This window comes from Myxocyprinus asiaticus, chromosome 33 (assembly GCF_019703515.2).
Source record: "Myxocyprinus asiaticus isolate MX2 ecotype Aquarium Trade chromosome 33, UBuf_Myxa_2, whole genome shotgun sequence".
NCBI classification, from domain to species: Eukaryota; Metazoa; Chordata; class Actinopteri; order Cypriniformes; family Catostomidae; genus Myxocyprinus; species Myxocyprinus asiaticus.
Window position 1 is genome coordinate 22395111 of NC_059376.1, and position 24719 is coordinate 22419829.

General features: G+C 38.1%; 1 protein-coding gene across 2 annotated transcripts in view; it reads right to left on the bottom strand.

Moving 5' to 3' along the window:
* LOC127424328 (protein patched homolog 1-like) overlaps positions 1-24719 on the bottom strand; it is a 108064-nt gene that overhangs the window by 81833 nt on the left and 1512 nt on the right. For both annotated transcript variants that reach the window (XM_051669400.1, XM_051669401.1), the window contains exon 2: positions 23709-23901. In XM_051669400.1, the coding sequence (XP_051525360.1) occupies positions 23709-23901 (193 nt within the window). The remainder of the gene's footprint in view (positions 1-23708; positions 23902-24719) is intronic.

Below are 24719 nucleotides of genomic sequence, written 5' to 3' on the forward strand. Positions count from 1 at the left end.
GTTTCTGCACAATGAAAATTAGTTTCCTTAACATGAAATAAAAATGTAGGCGCCACTCAAATGCTTTTTGTAGTAAAAACCTAAATGAATTGAGTTAACCTCACTTAAATTTGATCTGTCCAAATAACTCCATAGAACCTTGCAGACTGTTGTTAGCTAGCAACAATACACCTTAGCACTGACAAGTATGGTGCTTCTGAGGATTTACTGATCCCCAGTCAATCACTATATTGATGATCTTAGTTGCTGCATGATTAAAGCAATACACTCTGCTATTTCAGTTGCAATGTTCCTTGACCTAACCATCTCCACTCTTCTCCACAATGGTAAATTCAAAAAAAAAAAAAAAAAGTCCAACATCCCAACATAACAGAACATTAAACACTAAAAAGTCATTTTGCATAGAAAAAAATTAAAATAACATAATTTAAACATGTATTCCCTCAAATCAGTTCCATGCAAAGCATGCTGGGAAATGTAAATCCCCTGCCCGGTTTAAGCAATACATTGAAGCAACACATATTATTCATGTAGTCCCAACACAATTGAATCAAGTAAACATGATGGATTGTACACCACTGATTTTTGAGATAAGGGACAAAACATATCCTACATACAAAAGTCCTCTTTATGATTAAAAAAAAAAAAAAAGGATCATAATAATAAAAATACTTAAAAATTGACATCTAAGGAAAATGTGTATTCTCATTTATTACATATATTTTTTTATAATTTCAACAGAAATTCTTAAAATGCATGCTCTATACTTGGAAGTACATGCAACTTAACGTCCTCAGCAAGAGGTCAAATTGTTAAACTGCCAAACAAAGTGTTTAAAAATGTAAAAAATGTATAAATATAAATAAAAAATGAAAGGCAGGGATCTGTGAGATATCAAACAATACATAAAGTAAACTTGAAATGATATTTTCCATTAAAAAAAAACTGCCTATCAAAGTTGTGTCCTTACTTTTCGTCAACAGATTTTTTTATAATCCTGAATAAATCAGACAATGTCACAGTCTGTACCCCTTTCCAACTTCCTGCTCATGGTGGATGCAACAGAAGGACACATGGTCTGGTAAGTTTTATGTTTTTTTATATATATTTTAAACAAACAATGTTTAAGTCTCTGCAGTCAAAGCTTCAACACGTCAACACTGTCTTCCCATTGTGATCATTTATTTTAAGAAATGTGGAATAATTTTGACATTTTAGTTTAGGTTATAGAGGCAGCTTACGACATGTGGTTAAGATGGAAAAATATTCAATTTTGTCAGCTCCGTCAGAATTATCAGTATAGTGTGAAAATAGTAAAAAATGTATAGAATGTATTTTATCACTTAACTCCTTTACTTAACACCATTATTAGATAATTAAAGACTTTACACTCATGTGGATCAAATTAAAATAGCATGCTTTTTAGTGTGTACAAATTACAGTAAGATGTAAGTTTTCAATTTTCAAGTTTTTAAAATAACATGTTCCCTTACATGGTTTATTCACTGGGAACTTTGTCTAAAAATATATACATTTCAAATTAATTTAGTATTAAAAAATAAAAACTGAGATTTAAAACACGTTTTGTCCCTCATCTCAATAATCAGTGACACAATGAAATTAAGTTGAGACCAAATGCTAAAGAATTGTGTTGCATTAGCTCATTTTAATAAGTTAATTGAGCAAGCAGTAAAAAATCACGTTGAGTGAACACCCTCTGTTAGAAGTCTGAATCCATCTGAACATTTCATATGTGATCACTTTTTGATGACTGTTGAATTTCACTGGACTTTAAGCAATATAATGTTCTCCTCACAAACATAAATGTATTAAGTTGACTGTACAAGTTTAGTATTTTCAATAAAGCTGCTTTCCTCTTTTTTCAGTATACTAAAATAATCATTAAAAAATTTGAATAAGAATTATTGTTAAAACAGGAACTGAACCAGAATCATTAAGTTCCTTGTGAATCCCATCACTAATAATCATTTTGTTATTCACTTAATGTCTAGAAGTGATCTGTACAACAATAAGAACTATCAGCTCTGCTTAGTTATCTGGTGATAAGTAGTCAAAACAACATTGTCAATATCCTACAGGTATGTGAAGATGCTAAAGTTTCAACGAACAATTTCTCTCAGTGAGGAGTGCAACAGGGCCTCCAGTGAATCTGGTTTGCATGTCTGTGTATGTTGGTGCCTCCATCGGGCCCATTCAGTTTGTTGCATAACATTAACCCTTGAACCTCCCTTTCACAAACAGAGGGAGCTGCCATTGGAAAGGCTCTTCCATTGGCCCCCGTTTTCAAGCACCGCATTACTATTCTCGCCATTTAGCAGCAGAGAGGCTTTTGAGTGGCCTGGTTCGGAGGGGTGCGTGGGGCTCCGTACAAAAGAAATGCCCCACCCACACCCCCACTGCCAAAACCACTGCACCCACCCCCTTCAAGATCTTGACATAACTCCACACCAGCACTAGCTCCCCTACCGCCCACCTGCTGGAGGTCCAGGAGGAACGGTTGCTGGGGTTGCTCCGTGATGGGATGGTGTGGCTTATAGCGGCTAGTGAGGGACTTCTTTTTTAGGTGGGGGGGTAGGGGCTGTGTGTGGCAATGCCGGTACAGGGAGGCACTTTTTATGACTGTGTTGCGGGCGGGATTAGCTGGATTAAACTCCAACTCAGAGACACCCCCTGTGGTCGCACGGAAGTTTCTGCACAGGGTCAAAGCGGCATGAACTCTCTCCCTCGCACAACCCCGCTCAACTCCAAGCACAAACTGCAGCCTACTACAACAGTCCTGTCAATGTCACCAATTTTAACATGCCAGTGACCCTGAACCTGCATCTAAACCGGCCAGGTGCCTCCGAAGATATTTTCAGCATTATATCTCATTCCTCTATACTACCTGTTTATCCAACAAATTTTTTGCTGAAGGAAATCAAAGGCTTGATTTACAATTTTTTATACACAAAGTCATACTATCAGACAGGTAGTCCAGATAATGTCTTGAAAACATGCTCAGTCGTTTAACGGCTGTCCATATATGCTGACCTTAACCAAGCACCTCTCCTCCTTTCACAGAAGGGATATGAAAGGTGGGAAAGGAGAGAGGGTGGCAAGTGAAAGTGAGAGAGAGGCAGAAAAAAAAGCAAGGGAGAGAGAGAGAGAGACGGAGAGAGAGAGAGAGAGAGGGAGAGAGAGAGTCCCTGACCCGCAGCTGTAGCACAATGCCCCCAAGCAGCCTGTTCGACCCCTGACACAAATTTTACACCGCAGCTGCCATTTACTCCACAACACATTACCATATGTATGGCCTGCTCTGCTCTAATTATGCTAATCACCTGTCCAGATCTGCACCACAAAAAATTGATGTATTTAGCAGTCCACTGCCTACAAATACAGCTTACTGCAATCCAGAGATGTACAATCAGTGGGGCCTGAATGGGTAGATTTTTCCACATTGCTGGCTTCATTCAGGTCCCTTCCCCTTAAAAAAAAACTATTCAAATGAACTGGATCGCACTGCAACAAAAAGCACAGGGAAAAGTATGTGTATACATGCATACTCAAGGTTGTAGGGTGGTTTTGTGTGTGCACCTACCCAAACATTCAGCGTGTTTCAGCAAAATAAGATATCACTGGGACTTTTTTCAATTTCTTGACAATAATATCACTTAATATTACATGGGTCTGTGGAACTGACATTGATTCTGATTGGTCAATGGTGGCATTCTGGAGTAGGGCTGGGTGATATGGCCAAAACAATTACATTTTTCACAATTAATCTTTTTTTATTTTTAAATGTACTCCAGCATGACTTAAATGACATGTTCTTTATTAGAATGGAAGGCAACCTGGTTAGAGAAATTTCTTTATAGAAAGCAAAGGTGTGCAAAAAAAATGTACAAACCCAAAATGCACAGCAGAGGGACATTTTCAACAGAGTGTAAATGTAGAATAAACCCAGATGTTCAGAAATAACAGACTAAAATAAGAAAACTGCAGAATACTTCTTAGTCAGTGTAGATTTTCATTTTATCTAAACCATGTCTATCTAGAAAGTTATCTAGAAATCAGTCTCTATAAATGATCAAGATTATCTTAAAGTACTCATTGCATCTCAAACAATTTGTGTGTACTGTATATTCATTAACCCCTGCAGATAGATGGATATGCGCCCTCTATCATTACACTGATTGCTGAGCAGCACAGCGATATGAAATTATCATTACAATTCAACTCGCAAAGTTTATCAAAATTATCGCTTGCCAAATGTTGGCTATATATGCAGAACACTTAAAACACATCACAGAACAAAGCAATAGTTAGCGATCTATCTAAATCATCAAGCTAAAGTAGTGGTGGATGTTTGATTCTCCCATATATAGCCTATCCATACGATCTGATATGAAACGCCCATAACTGTCACGTAACTAGTGTTTTTTTTTTTTTTTATGAGTAAACAGACAACAACATCAACTTGCACATGTCGAGCCCAGTTATGGTCTTAAGCCGGTGTATACATGCATGATGGACAAAGTTGAGCTTCAATCACACTGTTTACAATCGTACTGGAAATATTAACGCTGTCTTTTATATCAGTCTCCATGTTGTTAAACTGTCACGTTCATTTGGAGCGTGCCACACACATGCAACTGATCAGATCCGGAGCGGCACTGTGACAAGACAAGCACTGTGAATTATTTTTCTCTTCCTTATTCAGCTGGTGGATTTACATCATATCTAAATATAGCGTTTGCAATGTTTTTATGCAAAATCTTGATTTCTCGATTAAAAAATAACAAAATAATCATGTCAAAACGCAAATTCGAATTAATCTGAAAAATTTGAAAAAATGTCCAGCCCTATTCTGGAGTCAAATATTTGAGTGTAAATGGCCGCAAAACTGTATAATTGATTGCTGTTAGAACGATAAAGACCATTTCAAGAATGTAAACAAAAACAAATAAATTAGAACGATCCTACCGTATTTCCGGATCCTTTCTCAAGGTAAGTCAGTCCAATCGGCAGCCGTTTTTGGAACGCTCTTGGGCAGTTTGGGCAGCTATTTTTTGTGGAAAGTGGATGTGGAAAGACAGAAATTTCCAAAACGGTTGGTCAAGATTACGATAAAAGAACATATTTCAAATAAGCAGTAGCATTTTATTGGTCCGAGGCACGTGTGGTACCGGCTTCACTTGAGCAGCACGTCTGCGACGTGTGCTCCAATCCCCGGCATCACATCTAACTCACGCCAGGGGTGCGGGTCCGGCGATGCATCTAACTTGCACCGGACCCACAACACTCCGTTCCAAGACCCACGAAGATGCCAGCAGGTAGAGACCAGTCTCCCGAGGAGAGGTGCACTCGGTGTTTAAAGGCAGCGGTGATGAGGCTGTATTTTTTTCGCTGAATGTTGGCTGCCGTTGGGCGTTCCAATTTCTTCCATTCATTTTAATAGAAGTGGCCCGTCTCTGCTAAATAATCTCTGTTTTGACAAGCAGGAAATGTTAAGGGAACAGTGATGTCACTTGACGTGACCAACGAACAGTCTTTGAAATGGTCTATATCAGCCAGGATGAGTAATTGGCTGATATTTGGCTATTTTGACATTATCAGAATCTGCCAATATAACTTTTGAGATTTATGCAAGTAGAGTTTTTTATGCAAATAAGAGATTTTTTTTTTTTAACAGCTATATTTTTAGGAATTTTAACAAATGTCGTGTACAAGTGTTTAAATTCAGCAATTTTGTGTAGGTCTACATCTTATTTGTCATCATGCTGCTCACTAGATGTCGGTATCATACATTAAACTTTTGGTTCCGTTGGCCACTAGTTTCTTAGTGGAAGCTTTAAGATAATCTAAAGAAATATTTAAACTCAAATCAATCTATATTGTCCTGTTTTTTATTTGGTGAATAGCTTTGTAATAAGCCGACATAATCTGCTATGCCAATAAGATATAAGATATCAAAATAAATATCAATGGGACATACAATGGGATAAACCAACAGATACAGATGAACAAATCAAATCGATAATCTTGTTTTTGTATCAAACTGTAAATCCAGAAGCTGCGTGAGTAAATCCACTCTATCTCTCCCTCTCTTTCATGTGCAGCTGTCAGCAGCGCATTGAGCGCTTGTTGAGTTTAGTGTAAACGTGCGCAGTGAGGAAGCGCTTTGTCGCATAGTTACTGAACTTAAGATGTTAAACCTTTCTAAACCTGTTAATTCAACATGCAAAGGCCGTTATACCACATCTCCGTAAGTGAGCGACGATATAAAACTATATTGTTCCAGTTTATTATCAAAAAAGCTGTTAACATTGCACATTGGACCGATTTTTGACATTGGAGTGATCTATAGTTTTGCCGCCTTTCATATCTTGGCGCTCCCTCATTAGTCATAATGCAGCACATTTGCAGAAAAGGCAGAAATAGCAAAAATGCTTTGTGTAATGTATCAAATGCATGGTGAAGAGACACTTAAACACTGTTCTCATCTCCATTTCTCTACAGTTCCATCATAGCCCTCTACATTGTGAGTAAATCACTCTCATATGCGACCAAATTTCACGCTATGTGATTAAAATATGAATTTCTTTAGCCACTTGCGAGTAAAAATTAAGATTTTACTCGCCAGAGCTTGAGTTGTTTAGTGCGAAGAAGAACTTGAGCGCCACGATCCCTTTACTAAATAATAGAGCCCGACCGATATGGGATTTTTGAGATTGATACCGATACCGATTTTAGAAGGGGAAATTCACCGATTACCGATATGGTGGCCGATATAGCTAATTTTTGAGCTGGAATGAAAACAGACCTTTTCTATGTGGATTGTGCACCGATTTTGCACCGATATGACTATGCAAAGGTACTCAGAAGGCTGCTTTCTTAAACAAATATTTTTATCAAAGAATACTTGACATAATTATTATACACTGTCAACAAATTCTAGAAATGAACACTGAGAAAATAAAGAATAAATAAAAAATACAATAAATAGCTTAATAAACATCAGTACTCTATGTTTAGTGTAAATCAATTGCTGACCATTTAAATAAAGAATAAATCAAAATAAAATAAATAGCTAAATAAACATCAGGGGCCGGTTGCACCAGCTATACGTATACGTTACAACTTAGCCTAGTTATGGTGTAAATGGGCACTAAGTCACAATTTATGCACTACTAAATATTTGAGCGTTGCACCATTAAACTTAGGTAGAACACAACCCTATGCATAAATTAAATATGATGGAATAAAAAAGCAGACTCATTTAATGACATCAATGAGCTCATATTTTGGTTGACAGGCTTCAGTCCTTTCGACATATATGATGGTGTTGGCATTTACACTCGTTTACATTTACGAGAGAAAAAAAACAGACTTTTAAATATTACATTTTATAAATGCAACGACTGGAATTGTTCGGTTGAAGGGGTACCAAACTGTGAATCCTGAACAAAACAGTTTGGTGAATACATGCACATTAGCTTCCATTCAGCTGACAAGCAATGAAAGTAGCTACGTGGTTAGCTAGTTAGCTATAAGCTCGTTGTCACGGAGAGTAAAAGATGGACCAGTATTGCGTCTCACCAACTAGGTAACAACATAGCGTGAAGTTAACACTCAATAGACACAATCCACCACCGCACCATTGTCTGTTGAGCTGCAAAAAGATGCTCTGATATCTACCTTTCAATCTGCTACATTACTGACTGCACTGACAAACTATAGCTGGCTAACAGCAAGCAGACATGAGTGACATGGTTGTCAGGGACAGGGTTAACGTTATATTAGTTATATAAAATGATGGGGTCATTGTATATTAACTTTCCAGTATGTATTTCACAAACTAGTTAGCAATTTACTGAGAACACAATGCTGAACTCCGCCCTGTCTGAGGAGCCACCGTCAGTTCAGAGTCAGCTCTGTAAACAATGGAGTCGGAGCATGCTCTGCTGGACAAACTATGCTATGACACCAATTCTAAAGCATTATATGTTCTGAAAAAGTTTTCACATCTGCGCATATCAGTAAACATATACGCAGATACGATATATCGGTGAAAGGCTAATATAACCGATCAATGTGTAAATTCATGAATATTTAAAGGTACAATCATACAAATCTATGCAAGGGTTTGGTAAAAATGTTTTGTTTTGATATTGTAGCACTTAAATTAATATATTTATTAGGGATGTTCCGATACCATTTTTTTGAGAATGAGTACGAGTACTGATACTTTTTTTTAGTACTCGCCAAAAACGAGTCCAATACCTGTTTTTTTTTCCTTGAACTCAATATCAGCAGCTTATTTCAATTTTATCATCAAAATTGTAAATAAATAAATTAATTAAAACTTTAATCAAATGAAAGTATAACAATACATTTTCAACATAATATAGTATTATTTTTTATCAAATTAAGTGCTTATATACATAACCTCACAGCACAATCCTAAATACAACATTGGAGTTATTTTTGTCAAATAAAGTGCTGCAAAATAGAGCATCGCAGATGTGAGATATTGCTTAAATATAATACAGTTACTATTGATTTATTATTATTATTAGTAGTAGTAGTAGTAGTAGTAGTAGTATAACAGTGAATATTACATAACTATATAGTAGTGACCTATTTCTGTCATACTTTTTTCATTTAAATTGAGCTTTTATTTTGGTAGAGCTTTTATTTTGAAGTGTTTCTGTGTTGTTAGACCAAGGAGCTCTGACGTAATGACGGCAGATTCCGAATCCGGAAAAGCAGGTCGCTACGTGAATCACAGTAATTATTAAACCGCAAAAGGCTACTATATAAATAAATATGTAGTCTATGTATATGACTCGTGCTAAAAAGTGAATTAGTGCTCTGCCTGCTGTCATCTGCAACAAACAGAGCATGCGATGCTCATAAATGTTTTCCATGTATGAGCCAAGGATCTCTTAAAGGTATGAGCAGTTCGTGTCTCTATGCCTGCACAATACCGGCTCCACACATTCACAAGCACTCACATTTAAAACGCTGCACCTGCAAACTATCTATTTATCTCATTAAATCGCAGCTTTTGCAGTTAAATAATCTCACTAGGACATGACGTGATTTTAATCTGTGCGCTGAATGTATACGTAATGATATCCGTACATCAGATGGTATCAGTTTTTGGTATCGGAGCATTTTTACGAGTACGAGTACAAGTACATGAGCGTGGTATCGGACCCGATTCCTATACCAGTAACAGTATTGGTGCATCCCTAATTTTTATAATATAATTATTAATTCTATTTTATTAGGTTCCAACCTTTTTTCCAACCTTTGCATTTGTATGAAATTTCAAAGTTACAACAGCTTGTATCATTATTAAAAATGCAAATTCATGACATTATATAAATTAATAGAATGTGAAATTTGTACACAAGCTAAAATGTGATTAAAAGGATCAAAAGGAAATATGAAAATAAAATTTACAATCTTGCATACTATATTGTGTGAAATCATATATATGAAAACTAATATATATTATATATGATTATACGATGATGCCCCCTTCTCGGTTTCTTAAAGCTACACTATGTACGATTTTTTGTTAGAAATGAACAAAATTTCATTAATGATCAAGTGCACCAACAATCTGTCTTCCAAACCATGAATTTGACTAACTACACACAAAAAAATTATACGGGGCTACTGTTGGCCCAAAGCATGTAAAATTGCTCATGTGCGAATGATTTCTAGTTCCCAGCATGCTTTGCATATGACTTGATAGGGAGAGTAAATGCTAAAATGAAGTGCTATGTTAAGTGTTTTTATTATAAAATTATATTCAGGATAGTGTTAGTGTTAAATGTTTTGCTATGTTGAGATCTAGAAAAGTTTCTGATATGTCTGAGTTTTGGGGGTTACCATTATGGTAAAGAGTGGCGTTTGAGCTTAGGTAGAGGAAAGGCTTGTTGAATAAATTGTAAAAATCATAATTTTTTGCTTTGCCTGAAAGTGAGAATTCTGGTTTTATGATAATTGAACTTAAGTAGCTCAATAGTTTTGAGTAAAAGTAGATGTTTTAACTTGATTCAACTAAACAGCACAGGATTAGTCCAATGTAATTAACTTAGGTTTTTTTTAAGTCAATAGAGTTACTTCTATGTAACTTAACTCAGTTATGTGGAACCTGTTGATATAATAAAGTTCATTAAAACCAACACTTAATTTTTTGGAGTGTATGGTAACCCTTATACTAATTATTTATATTTTAGAGCTGGATTTGGCGGGAAATTGCATTCTTCTGTCAGTCATCTGTGCGTGATTGTCATGTCCGTAAATAAAGAATGAAGGTCTGGAGCTAATACAGCGTGAGCATGTGTGCAGTGATAGGTGTGGTATTAGTTTGAAGCTAAAAGCTTGTAGCCACAACACATGAGCAACATTGTGAGTGGAGTTTTTCTCACTTGACAGGTAAGATATTTTATTGGACCGATAGTTAGGGAAGGGAAGCTCTCTTAGTGCAGTAGTTAATTAGATAGAGTTAGCGACTCTAATGGGGCATTTTATTATGGATTGTGGTACTGCAGTGCTTGATTTCATTTTCGAGAAAGGACAATGGAAAATGTTTTACTTTATGCTGGTAACACTGCCAATCTCTAAACCAGTTACTACCTTGGTCTATTTGCCTGCTAGCTAAGTTATAATAGTTTCCACCATTTGACTTTAACTGATATAACTAGCAATCAATATGTCTAATGTCATTGTTGCCTAACTTTTGTAAAAAAATATATTTTTAAACAATTGTTTTCATTAAGTCAAAACAACAGCGGAAGATATGCTACTTACCTGCTAATAAGACATATCTTTCAGATTAGGGGTCGACCGATTTGGTTTTTCAGGGCCGATACCGATAACTAGGGCTGGGTATTGATACAGATTTCCCGATTCAATTCGATTCCGATTCACAAGTTCTCGATTAGATTCGATTCCGATTCGATATCGATTCATATGGGTTTATTTCAGAATCAGAATGAGCTTTATTGCCAAGTATGCTTACACATACAAGGAATTTGTCTAAGTGACAGGAGCTTCCAGTACACAACAATACCAAACACCAACAAGACTTTTAAAAAATAATTAAAAATTGAATAAAAAATAAATATTGAAAAGAAAATAAAGTATATATAGAATACACAATAGAAAATACATACATATATATATATACACACATACACACACACACACACACACATATATATATATATATATATGTACATATACACACACACACACACACACACACACAGACACACACATATATATATACATATATATATATATATATATATATATATATATATATATATATATATATACACACACATACACATACATAGTGCAAATCTAAATACAAATCGGTTATGTACAGTGCAAGGGAATGTAATGGCCTGTTGGATGTACTGGATAATATAAATAGACTAAGCTGTGTATTGCACATTAATTATTGCTCAATTGGGCAGTTTTAACTGTTCATGAGATGGATAGCCTTAGGGAAAAAACTGTTCCTGTGCCTGACAGTTCTGGTGCTCAGAGTTCTGAAGCGTCGGCCAGAAGGCAACAGTTCAAAAATGTAGTGGGCTGGGTAAGTGGGGTCCAGAGTGATTTTTCCAGCCTTTTTCCTCACTCTGGAAGTGTACAGTTCTTGAAGGGAGGGCAGAGGGCAACCAATAATCCTATCAGCAGTCCGAACTGTCCTTTGTAGTCTTCTGATGTCTGATTTCGTAGTTGAACCAAACCAGACGGTTATTGAAGTGCAGAGGACAGACTCAATGACCGCTGAGTGGAACTGTATCAGCAGCGCCTGTGGCAGGTTGAACTTCCTCAACTGGCGAAGGAAGTACAACCTCTGCTGGGCCTTTTTCGCAATGGAGTCAATGTGGGTCTCCCACTTCAGGTCCTGTGAGATGGTAGTGCCCAGGAACCTGAATGACTCCACTGCTGCCACAGTGCTGTTTAGAATGGTGAGGGGGAACAGTGTTGGGGTGTTCCTCCTAAAGTCCACAATCAACTCCACCGTTTTGAGCATTATTTCAGTTATAATGTCCCTTTTGCTTACATATATAAAAGAAATAATCTCCCAGCTAATGCTGTTAATTATACATGGGACCTTTAAATAGGTACATTAGGAAAATATAAATTTTACTAATTATATTTAATTACTTTTTCATCATTTTGGTCACATTTTGGCTTTTTAAAAATGAACAAATAAATGTATTCAATCAATAAATAAGATATATATATATATATATATATATATTATATCATTCAAATGAAGATCATGATTAATCGGAAGAACAATATTTTTACACACCCCTACTGCTAACGATTATTAGTAATCAAGGAGACCGATAACTGATATTTGGGGCTGATGTACATTTGCAGTAAAAATGAAATTTTAGTGTCAAAATGTACAATAACACAAACTCCAACACAAAACGTGCTTTAAATGCCTATGAACGTGTTTAATGAAATACTGCGAAACAGAACATTTCAATATTATCTTTTGAAAAATACTGGAAAACAACATATTAACATAATTCTTTTTCAAAAATTAAGTGGAGGGAGCTCCTCGCAGTTCAAATTTATTTTATACTGAAACTTTAAATATATAAAAATAATAAACTAAACAGCTCATAACAGAATCTTGTATATCATCGTGATAACAGACGAGAATCAACGTTATTGGAGTTGACACTCTTCATGTAGCTTGCTGGCTAGCCCGTTTAGTCAAAAAGGGCAACGGGATTTTATTCACAATGGAGGTGAAAGATTTAACACTAGCTAAGTTGACGTTACGTTTGCTAAACCTCCTTATGTTGGTTAGCTAGCTACCACTATCAATGCCATCATCAGCTATAACATGTAAAAACACCAACTCATATGGACGAGTACTCTGTTAAATCAGTCCATATCTGCCGCCCATCTATATTGCTGCTCACTGTATTTCTCCGTTACGGTCTACTGTCTACTGGAGAGAGGCAACATGTGTGGAGTGCAAAAGGGCATTAATGAAGCGTGTTTGGTGCTAGAAAAAAATATTCAAGGATAGCACTGAAAGATCAGTGCTATCTACACCCCGGAGGAATTGCGGTGTACACAGCTCTGTTGTTTTGTCACACTGCTAACCTAAAGTGTAAAAACGGTGAGATGGGGCCAACCGTTGTCATGATGTCTCACAGTCCGTTTGGAACAAATGTAATTGGTGACCGCTGGTATAGAGTATTGTGATGTTTACTGCAACTTCAGTATCTGCATTCTTAACTTTGAAAACAGCTTGTCCAGTGATTCATCTTTCTCTCGCTGCTTTCCTCTTTCCCACCTCTCCCCCACGAATACGGAGTACAGTGTTGGTTGGCCATTTACTCGTGACATAACCAATCCAATAATACTGTGAGCGGGACACTGAGCCAGACTACAAGCAGTAACCTTTCAGAGAGAAGCAGTGGTATCAGAGCCAACAGAGTGCATTTTAACATTTATCGGCAATCAGATCAGACAAAATAATTATTCCAATCTTTAGAAAAATTATGAATATTGGATCCAATTATCGGCCAGGCCATTCAGTTTTGTCATTGTTAGTGACATTCGCTCTGATAAGTTGATCACCTGTAACCATGGTTACACCGGTACTCATCAAACCATCAAATTAATTTGTGCAGAAGAGCAGAGCCAAAGCCCGACTGACATAATTTCCATAACAATGTTCCTCCGCAAGTAACTCGCAGTTCTATGCTTAAACCGCTAGAGGTTTCAGTTGCATGACACTTACATGTTGTCAAAAATTTGGCGAGTAAAATAAAAATGTACTAGCCAATGGCAATTAATTCTCCAACGTGTCCGTAGAGGGTTGATCCAGGGTCGGACATTAACGAGGACTCTGGCCAAAAAAAAATCCCCTGCAATCGATATAGTTCCAAATACATACATGCAATGTTCATTTGCATTTTCGCTGAACATTATTTGATTCGTGCCATCCGTTGTGCAGATGTTGCCAAGTCAGTGGCGGGTGCTCGCACCATAAACGCGCACATAAATTTTACAGAACATTAAGCACTTTTAGTGTATTAATCATATCTCTGACTAATGTCCATTGTGAAATGTTTATTATTGCATTGTTTTATCCAATTGGCATATGAACTATATCTTATGACATCAAAACACTTTTAATATAGTGGATGACTTGTAATGCAATACATTTCAACATTTGCATTATATACTTTTATCGACTACATTTATAAGTTTATACAAGCGTAATCAAATTGCGCAGTAGCTCAACTGATAGAGCGCTGTGCTTAATATGCAAAAGACCGAGTACATAAGGACATGAGTCCTGAAGAGCATGCAAGTCGACACGTGATCCAAAAGTGGCATAGAAGCACCACAAAAACAATATGGTCACTTTGGCAATTGTGTTTTTCATGTCACATTTACTTTTTATGCACTATCAGTTAGGTTTAGGTTCAAGGTGTTAACCTTAAAAAAAAACTCCTCTCTTTGAGAGAAACATTAACTTGCTTTTAGCACCACTCAGTGGACATTTCATCTCAGATCTGCTGCCATACATGTAAGGAGCCACATAATATTTTGCAAAAATCATGAAAATTGTCACATAATTTTTGTGAGAAAAGGCTGAATGTTTTAAAGTTTTAATTACCCAACAAGCTAAAGAACCGTTCAAGTTTACTAAACCATTCCAAAATAACTGAATGAAAACTACAGTGTAAGTGTCGACAGAAGTATTTAACTTTGTAACATCTCCATCCCTGTGTCTTAAGCATTAACTGAAGCACCATATTGCAGAAAAAATGAACAAAACCCAAATAACACTACAGCTACTATGCTCCCTCCTTCCACTCCCCTCCCCCTCTCGCTCTTTCGTCGAACTCCTCCGCCCCTTGGCCGCGGTGTGAGGGAGGGTGGAGAGGGGGAGGGCTGGACCACCCGGCATCCATGGCAGGGCTCAGTGTTTACATTGCTGCGCTTCACTCTGTAATACATCTGGCATCCCAGGGCTGGACTCCCAAGTGAAGAGCGGGGAGGAGGGGTGTGTATGTCAATGTGAGGAGCAGTGAACGGAGGGACTGAAGTGCAGTGAAACCTTTCGGAAGAAAAGAGAGTGGAAGAGAGGAAGAGAGTCTTTTCTGTTATTTCAGTGTTTCTGCTTTTTGTATAACACGAAGCGGAGGTATGCAGAATATAAACACAGGAATTGGAGGGCTGTCAAGATGCCGGATGTGGATCGGAGTTGCTCATTTCGTTTCTGACTTCCATTTACTTGCGTCAGTTTTACAACTGTTGGATACCTCTGAAGAAATTTTGATTTATAGACAGTTTATCAATAGTTAGATACAATAAGCAGTGGTGCTTGCTTAGTCAAGCATCAATTACTACTGCTCATACTTAGGCCAGAAACATACGTTACGCAAATGCAAGTGCTTGGCCAACGCATTACCCAATGCGCCGACTCGAGGTCCGATTAAACATGCTTAACGTGCTTTAATGCGTCACTCTGACGGAAATAAACCTCATTACTCCAGGGGGCAATAGAGTTACCTTCAGAATACTGTGCCATTAAACTGTATGTGTTATTAATAAGGTAAGCTGTTATAAATATATTGACTTCACCTTCCTTGCTTAGCAGTTAGCTTGAAAGAGAAAACTCATTGTAGAAGCGAAAGGTTCACACTAATGTTTGCTATAGGACAGTGCATGAATGAATGCAACACATACTTGTATTGTTATGAATAGCAGCTCGTGCAAAAACAAACAAAAAAATCCCGTAGACTTTGAAGTACAGGCCCGAGCCATTTCTAGGGACCAGAAAAACAGAGAAACTTGGGGGTGGTCCATTAAGCAACCACCAGCAATGCCCACTGAATATGTTGTTTTTCCATCAAGTGCAGCTATAAGCCTGAAACATTCTCTTCACAAGTATATAAACGTAGATGCTTCTAGCAATTTCATGCATCATAGCATTCCGAAATGTGTAAGACTGCAACTCCTAACCCAACACAAAAGTATGTGTTTACTCATGTTAAGTATGTTTCTGGTCATAGGGTTGGCTAAGGATTAAGATGACTCCTAAGGGAGAGCCCATTCTCCAAACATTAGCAGCCTGGTTCAGTCAAACTTCAAACCAGCTAAAGACCTAAAGCACTTAGGGCTCTACATACATCCCTTACAGTTCAGCCATGTGTATCCAAGTCTCTCCAAGCACATCATAACAAGGAACATTCCTCTAGATCCCGTTCTCTGTGGTGAGGCCACATTCTTAAGCCACTTCCTTTATATTAAAAGAGGACCTCTTCTCAGTATGCACTGCAGATTAAACATTCCTCCACATTGACAAAAAAAAAATCATCCACAAATCAGGGGAAGCTTATCAAAATGTCCACACCTGTTGAATGTAAGTGCACTCTCATTCTACATTTCATGTGTTGATACACTTGAGTGTAAGTCTCAAGTTGAGCTCAAAATCTAAATGAACAGCAACTTCAGTTTAAGTAAACATCTGAGAAGGCTTTCATAAAACCAAAACTAAAAAAGACCCAGAAGACCAACAACTGCAAGACTGAAATTAACTCCAAGTTCCATATCTTCCATAATATACAGCAATCCGATTTATTGTACTGTATATTAATCAATGAGCTCTAATAAATTCACACTGCCCCCTGCTGGGTATATAAAACATTTTTATGGTGAAATATATCATTAAATGCCGTTAAATTGAACAAGCCAACCTTCTTGAGGATGGCATGTCACTGTGCTGTCTATTGGACCCTCTCTCATCATTCTTAGCCTTAGCTGGAACCCCTCACTCTGCACCTAGGTCATGTAGCCAGTATCAGATGAGCTTTTAAATAGCGGAGTCTCCACTCGATGACCTAAGGTCCTAAGGGACACAGCCTTGTGGCCCCGAGCCTCATGCTACCCCTTCCACCCATGCAAAAAGTGAAAGGGACAACCCAAACCATGATATCTCAATGATTTCACTGCGAGAGCGGGTCCCTCTCAAAAGTGACGAGGAGATGAAGGCATACAGGAAGGCTAATGTTTACGTGAAACTGTTTTGATTAAACTCAACCGGTGCTGGTATTTTCTTAAAATACTTTAAGCCCGTGTTTTTGTAAACATGAAAAGACATAAAATGACCCTACTCATTCTGTATGGAAATTTTATTTTTTTATTTATTTATTTTTTTGTAAACAGACCAAAATAATTTGCCACTGCCTTTACATTTCTGCAAATTAAACACATTAAGCTTCTAATTTTTTGAATGTGTGAAGTGCGTGCATACACTGCACCACCATTAAATACTAATTATAACTAATAACTCAGCATTCCTTAGATCTCCAAAGGATTTTAGGCCTTTCCTGTTGGGAGTCTGAGAGGTCCAAAAGTCTCCACAAATTAAAACATTATTAGTATTTTAACATAGTGTCCAAACCATCAGAGCTACATTCAGATCAGATTAGAGAGTGGATACAGCCAGTGACTCTACAAACTATGACACCATTAACTACATCAATCATGGAACACTAAAAATCTGTCGAGCAACCAAACAAATTATAATGGTTGGACTGCACAGTCCTCAATGGCAAGTGATGAAAGCCAACATGAGATCACACTGAATCCCATTCAAGCTGAACTTAAGGGAGAGGAAGAGACACAGCTTTGTCAAAGGGTCATTTGCAGGTCTCTAGCAAACGACTGTTCCAAACGAAACATAAACATGCATCCTTATGCACGTTAAGTCGGCATCTCCCAGTGCAAAACCTGGCCAGCCAGAACTAATCTATCCCTCAGCTGTGGAGTTTAATCTAAACAAACAGATCTCAATGTGTACTGCATCTGGAAGCTGTCATGTGCCTCAACATGGGAACAACTGACGTGCGAGTGAGTGTCCAGCAACCGACTGTCATAGCTCATCTGCAAACCTCCTGCACTTCTTGGAAAGGAAATGTACTAAGATAAGCAACAAAGATAAAACCATAAGATGATATAGCTTTGGTTTAGCATAGACATAGACCAATAATCGGTTTGACCTAAATTTTTAACCGATATTTATACTTACCACTTGATCAGTTATTGTTTTTTTTTTATTAGGTTTACAGATGAAGTTGGACACAAAAGACCTTACATTTTACATTAAATATTAATTGAGGGGCTTTGAACAAGTGATTAGTGCAACAAAAACTAGTCAAATTAATTCTTTGTAGACTGTGCTAGCGATCGATAATCAAATAATTGTCATTAATAATTTGATCGATTAAGCTTATTGATTGCCCATTAATTAATTTCAGACCAATTACATTCAGTAATCATGCCAGCAGATGTTGATAAGGCTGTCTATTCAGTCATTGGGCACTAGAACGTTGCATCTTACATTTTGCCCGCATCTCAGAAGAAGAGCCACACAGACTCACAGATGAAGATGAAGCGGGCTCAATGTTGGAGCATTTCTCTATAAATTAACATTATGTTTTCTACACAGTGATAGTGTGTTAATGTACAACATGAAAATAAGCACTGTTGGTCTGCCGGTCTCCTTGTTTCATCCCAACCTACAATTACGCCAGTGATCGCCAGGAAAGCATGAAGGCACATTCAGCAGACATCTCATCATCAACAGAGAAATGGTATGTTATGCACTGTGTTTGAGCAGCGTTTTATGATTTGACTTAATTTCAAATAAAAACAATAAGTCCAAAGGTCCGAAATATCTCACAATACACAATGTTAAGTTTTAATGAACTCAAATATCTATCTTCTGTACAAGTTATTATTAAAGGTGCTATATGTAAGATTGACAACAAGCATTTGAAATGGGTACTGCAGTCCAAATTCAGAATATTGGAGAGTTGTCTTCCTCGCCCCAGATTGCCAGAATTACGACACGCAACAGGAACGAGCCAAACTGAAAATGTCAAGTGACGAACTTTACACTTTAAGTTGATCAGCTAATGTATACGTTTACAATGTTTTTATTGTTTGCAAATTATAAACCAGCTCGTGTGGATTTTTTCGTGATCCAGTTTGTTTGCTGGCTTCCATGGCTGCAGCACGCAGTGTTGTTTCCCTGCAAACTTTTTCAAATCTGGCAAACCGGCAGTGTCTACATACTATTGGTGAGTGAGCAGTGGGCGGGATTACACAGGCCAAAACATAAATTCGGGCCCGGAATGGAAACTTCAAAGTAGAATATACTGGCTGTAGCATTGTTAACGGAGAAGCCAGTATTTCAATTTAGCATCTTTCCTAATTCTCTAATGACATATTATGGTCATTTTATGATTTAGTACAGAAAAATATTACATATAGCACCTTTAACAGTAATTTATTAACAGTAATAAAGCAATTCACAAATTTGCACTAAACATAGCTTAAATGTATTAAAATACATTGAACTAAGAATATTTTAAGAGGAAAAAACCTATACTTGCATTTCTTAAGTGTATTTAATTTATAATTTAACAGTATGAACAAATTATTTGAAGTCCTCGAAGTGTGTTTTGTGGTATTAACGTTAACGAATAATCAATTAATTGATCGTTAATTTACAAAAAATTCTATTATGAAAATGTCTGAAAATTAACATCCCTAGACAGTGTGCAACATTAGTGTTTTAAAGCAGTTCACCAGAGGTTAGTGATAAATTATTACATTGTTAAACATGCCCAAAAGCAGAAATTAAACAAGAATTAAAAATCGGTATCGGCATATCGGTTTTTGGACAAGTGAACACAAAAATAATCAGTATTGTATAGGTCATTAAACTAATATCAGTCGATCTCTTGCTTAGCAGAAAGTGTTTGATAGGGTTCACATTTGATACTAATGAGAAGTTGAAAGTGCTGTCACACTGAAAATAATACTTTTGAATTGAACTGTAGAGGATGTATTTTAAGAATAAACTGAAGCCACTGTGAAACTGTGGAGAACTATTAAAATGGTCAACAATCGATATATATAGCATACAAATGCTACAACAGTATTTGAGAATGTTGCTGATGGTAACTCCCAATGTCGTATATGACATACACTATATTGCCAAAAGTATTCGCTCATCTGCCTTTAGACACATATGAACTTAAGTGACATCCCATTCCTAATCCATAGGGTTTAATATGACGTCGGCCCACCCTTTGCAGCTATAACAGCTTCAACTCTTCTGGGAAGGCTTTCCACAAGGTTTAGTAGTGTGTTTACGGGAATTTTTGACCATTCTTCCAGAAGCGCATTTGTGAGGTCAGACACTGATGTTGGTTGAGAAGGCCTGGCTCGCAGTCTTCGCTCTAATTCATCCCAAAGGTGCTCTATCGGGTTGAGGCCAGGACTCTGTGCAGGCCAGTCAAGTTCTTCCACACCAAACTCGCTCATCCATGTCTTTATGGACCTTGCTTTGTGCACTGGTGCGCAGTCATGTTGGAACAGGAAGGGGCCATCCCCAAACTGTTCCCACAAAGTTGGGAGCATGGAATTGTCCAAAATCTCTTGGTATGCTGAAGCATTCAGAGTTCCTTTCACTGGAACTAAGGGGCCAAGCCCAGCTCCTGAAAAACAACCCCACACCATAATCCCCCTCCACCAAACTTCACAGTTGGCACAATGAAGTCAGACAAGTACCATTCTCCTGGCAACCGCCAAACACAGACTCGTCCATCAGATTGCCAGATGGAGAAGCGTGATTCATCACTCCAGAGAACGCGTCTCCACTGCTCTAGAGTCCAGTGGCGGCGTGCTTTACACCACTGCATCCGACGCTTTGCATTGCACTTGGTGATGTATGGCTTGGATGCAGCTGCTCGGCCATGGAAACCCATTCCATGAAGCTCTCTACGCACTGTTCTTGAGCTAATCTGAAGGCCACATGAACTTTGGAGGTCTGTAGCGACTGACTCTGCAGAAAGTTGGCGACCACTGCACACTATGCGTCTCTGCATCCGCTGACCCCGCTCTGTCATTTTATGTGGCCTACCACTTCGTGGCTGAGTTGCTGTCATTCCCAGTCGCTTCCACTTTGTTATAATACCACTGACAGTTGACTGTGGAATATTTAGTAGCGAGGAAATTTCACGACTGGACTTGTTGCACAGGTGGCATCCTATCACAGTACCACGCTGGAATTCACTGAGCTCCTGAGAGCAGCCCATTCTTTCACAAATGTTTGTAGAAGCAGTCTGCATGCCTAGGTGCTTCATTTTATACACCTGTGGCCATGGAAGTGATTGGAACACCTGAATTCAATTATTTGGATGGGTGAGCGAATACTTTTGGCAATATAGTGTATATACAACATTATGTTGTGTAATAAAATGTTTATACCATTATTATGACACATAATCCAATCAGATATTGTTCTGATCAATGCTGAATCAATTTTCTATATTAGCAGCATATGCTGGACTAAATGTTGAGTCCAAGACCATTTAATCACACAGATATAGATTATTACTGCAGAATATTCACCCTAACTGATGTTTAAGGAACTAGGCTGCTCCTGCAAAAGATTTCAAGAAGAGCCCCATGTAAAGTTAACCGAATATGTGCACAGTCTCAGAGATCCTCCACATGCTTACATTACTATTAGCCAATAGCCACGAACAAGGCACTTCACAAATTTGCTCCAAGGGGACTGTTCCTTCAACTAGTGTAATTTAAGTTGCTTTGGATGAAAATGTGTCAGCTAAATGGCAAGCAAGAAAAATAAGATAAAAGGAACTAGGGCTGCCCCCGACCAAAGATTTTCATAGTCGACTAGTAGTTGTTAGTTTAAGCCATCAGTCGACTAGTTGTTGCACGTTTATGATATAAATTTAATTACTTAAATATATATATTTTGGGGGCATCTGAAAATGGTTTCAGTTCCAGGGCTGAGAAAGAATGTTATAAGTAACATTACTAACACTGTTCTACTTTACAGAGAAATATTAAACCGTAATAATGAGCCATTAAAATATACATTTTACAAGCGCACACATGAAGCGAGCCGCAGCGACACCGGCAAAAGCGGTAATGATTCGGAATGTGTCGGAAAAACCAGCAAGGAGACTGTCTGAACATTTTGTTAATTTATAGAGAGAAATGCATATTATGTTAAACATGCAGTAAGCGAGGTACTAATTTAGCTTCCCTACTCCCCACAAACACTTGGATAAGCCTAATAGTGCATAATCATCTAGGTTATCTAACGTTAGAGCGAGCGGCCATGCTAAGTGGCTAACGTTAGGCTACTTACATGTTTCAAATGATAAGCCATGTTTGAGGTCGATGAATGATAGACGAACATTTGCCTGCAGAGTTTGCATGTCACCTTCTTGGGGTCATCCTTTATCCTCTCGAAATGATCCCACACTTTGGACTTCCTGCCCGACATAATTAATTACCGCATGGACCAGCCGTGTAAACGATCATGTCTGTCCGTCACTGACTGCGTGACTTCGCCACTTCCTGTGGAGTTTTTTTTTTCTGCGGCCAACCAACCAATCAAAACTTGGGTCGACCAAGACACTTCTCATCGACTATTTGGTCGACTATTTGGTCGACTATTAGGGGGCAGCCCTAAAAGGAACATATATAAACCCAATGAGATTATTGTTGGTCAATTAGAAAGTTTAAACGGTGGAAGCTGTTAAAAATGTATCAGTACTGTAGACTAAACATTTCAACAGGTATGTCATGGCAAACAGACCAATTATACACATGATGGTATATATTTAGGGATCTCACAACTTGTAGGTGTTGCATCTCAAAAAATGCATTGCTTCCCTAAAGAAAAACAGTGCTTCTCTCATTTTAAACTCATTACTGGTTCACTGCCGTACATCACATGGGAACAAACAGGACATTGAAAGCCAGCTAATATAAAAAATAATCACTGTAAGATCATGTATAAGGAATGCCCTCATTTCATCTTTGATCATATCAAAGATTCCTAAACTGCAGGGATGTAGATAAAAGCATAAAGGGCTGTTTGCTCATCCCCCTTAAAAAATCGCCACCCACACTATGGGACCCAACATCCCACAATCGACTTATTCATAAAATAAAGCTACTTTCTTTAAACATTCTTTAAACTACTGCCTATGAGCTGTAGTTAGCGTTGGGTTTGAGTGCACGTTTGTGCATGTAGTTCGCTCGGTACCTCCTGAAACTCTGAGACAAATCTTTTTGGAAAGTTGAAAGCTGTCCAAAACAGGACCACACACACAGCTTCTCCAGCAGCACGGATCAGATTCAACTGCTGGAGGCAGACACACACGCACACACACACACTTACTCGCACACACTCACAAAATGGCGGCTTGACCAAATCTATCCCCCTTAAAAACACTCGCATTTACTCTCGAAATTAAATCTTAGCGATGTATATGAACGTGCAAACATTCGGCGCGCGCGCACTCGCCAACACTCTCGCGCGCGGTCTACAATGTTTCCATAGACAAAACGCAATAGAGCGCGCGAGGCGAATTCGAACCAAAATGCATTCTTTTCACGTTTAATCTGGAATTCAGCCAGACTTTCGTACAATAAACAATTCCTCCGGCTTACATGACAGACTCCCATCTCACCCAGCGCTTCAATGTCTGTCTCTACACCACACTTGCGAGGAAAACATTTTAGAAAACGTTTTTAAAGTGCAATGAAAATGCAATTCTTACCTTCTACCCAGAGTTTCTCCACGTCCGTCTCTAGATTAGCTGCCCTTAAACCAACAGCAAAAGCTCCGAATATTAAAAGACCCACAACTAGAAACTTTCCACAGTTCTTTTGTATGTAACAGCCCAGGTTAAACAAAAGTTTTTGAAACTTTGCCCTCAGCCACAGCGGTGCTTTCCTCCCAGTCGCCGTCCCCTACGACAAGACAAGAGAGAGACCAAATATTAACATTTTTTAAGCCCTGTGACCAAATTTGAGCAATGCACGTTAAACAAGCTAAACTGACACTTGTGACAAGGGGACTAAAATGACAGTATGACCACGAAGTATTTCTTTCAAAACATAATTGAAACAGCGAGCGCTGTGTTTATAGTAGCCTCTGTACACTTTTAAACATAATATCGCCTTTATAAAGGTCACTATAACTCACATGAGCTATAGTCACACAGATAGATGATACATTTAACTGAATATGACATATGTTTGACATTGTAAGAGGGAAACGGGTGACACTGTCTAGATAAAATAATGTTGTTGAATGGAATGCACGTGGGGCGCATAGATGGAGGGACGCGCGCGATGTGATGTGATTTGGGAAGCGCTGCATTCATCACAGACACAGAGGGAGTTACGACAATATTTGTGAACGGAAGAGGGCAGCCACATTAATTGAGCCTGAGCATCAGTATGGGACGAAACCTACTCCCCATGTATATCCTATCGCAGTAATGTCTACGGGGCTTCAAACTAGAGGGCTACATCCCCCAGTGTCGCCTGCAGCTGTACGGCCGTGCGCACGGTGCGCTACTACTGACCTGAGAAACATTTACTCTCAGAATATTTCACCAATCATGAAGCGTGTCCCGTATTTCTGTTGGCTGTTTAAAAGAACTAATGTTGCCCAATTTGTGAATGAATAATTCTTTTGAGTCTTTCTTTTCAGTGAATTGCCCAAACGGGCTTGCAAAACGGTCTGAATCGATTCGTGATTCAGTACAATTCGTTCGGACCTC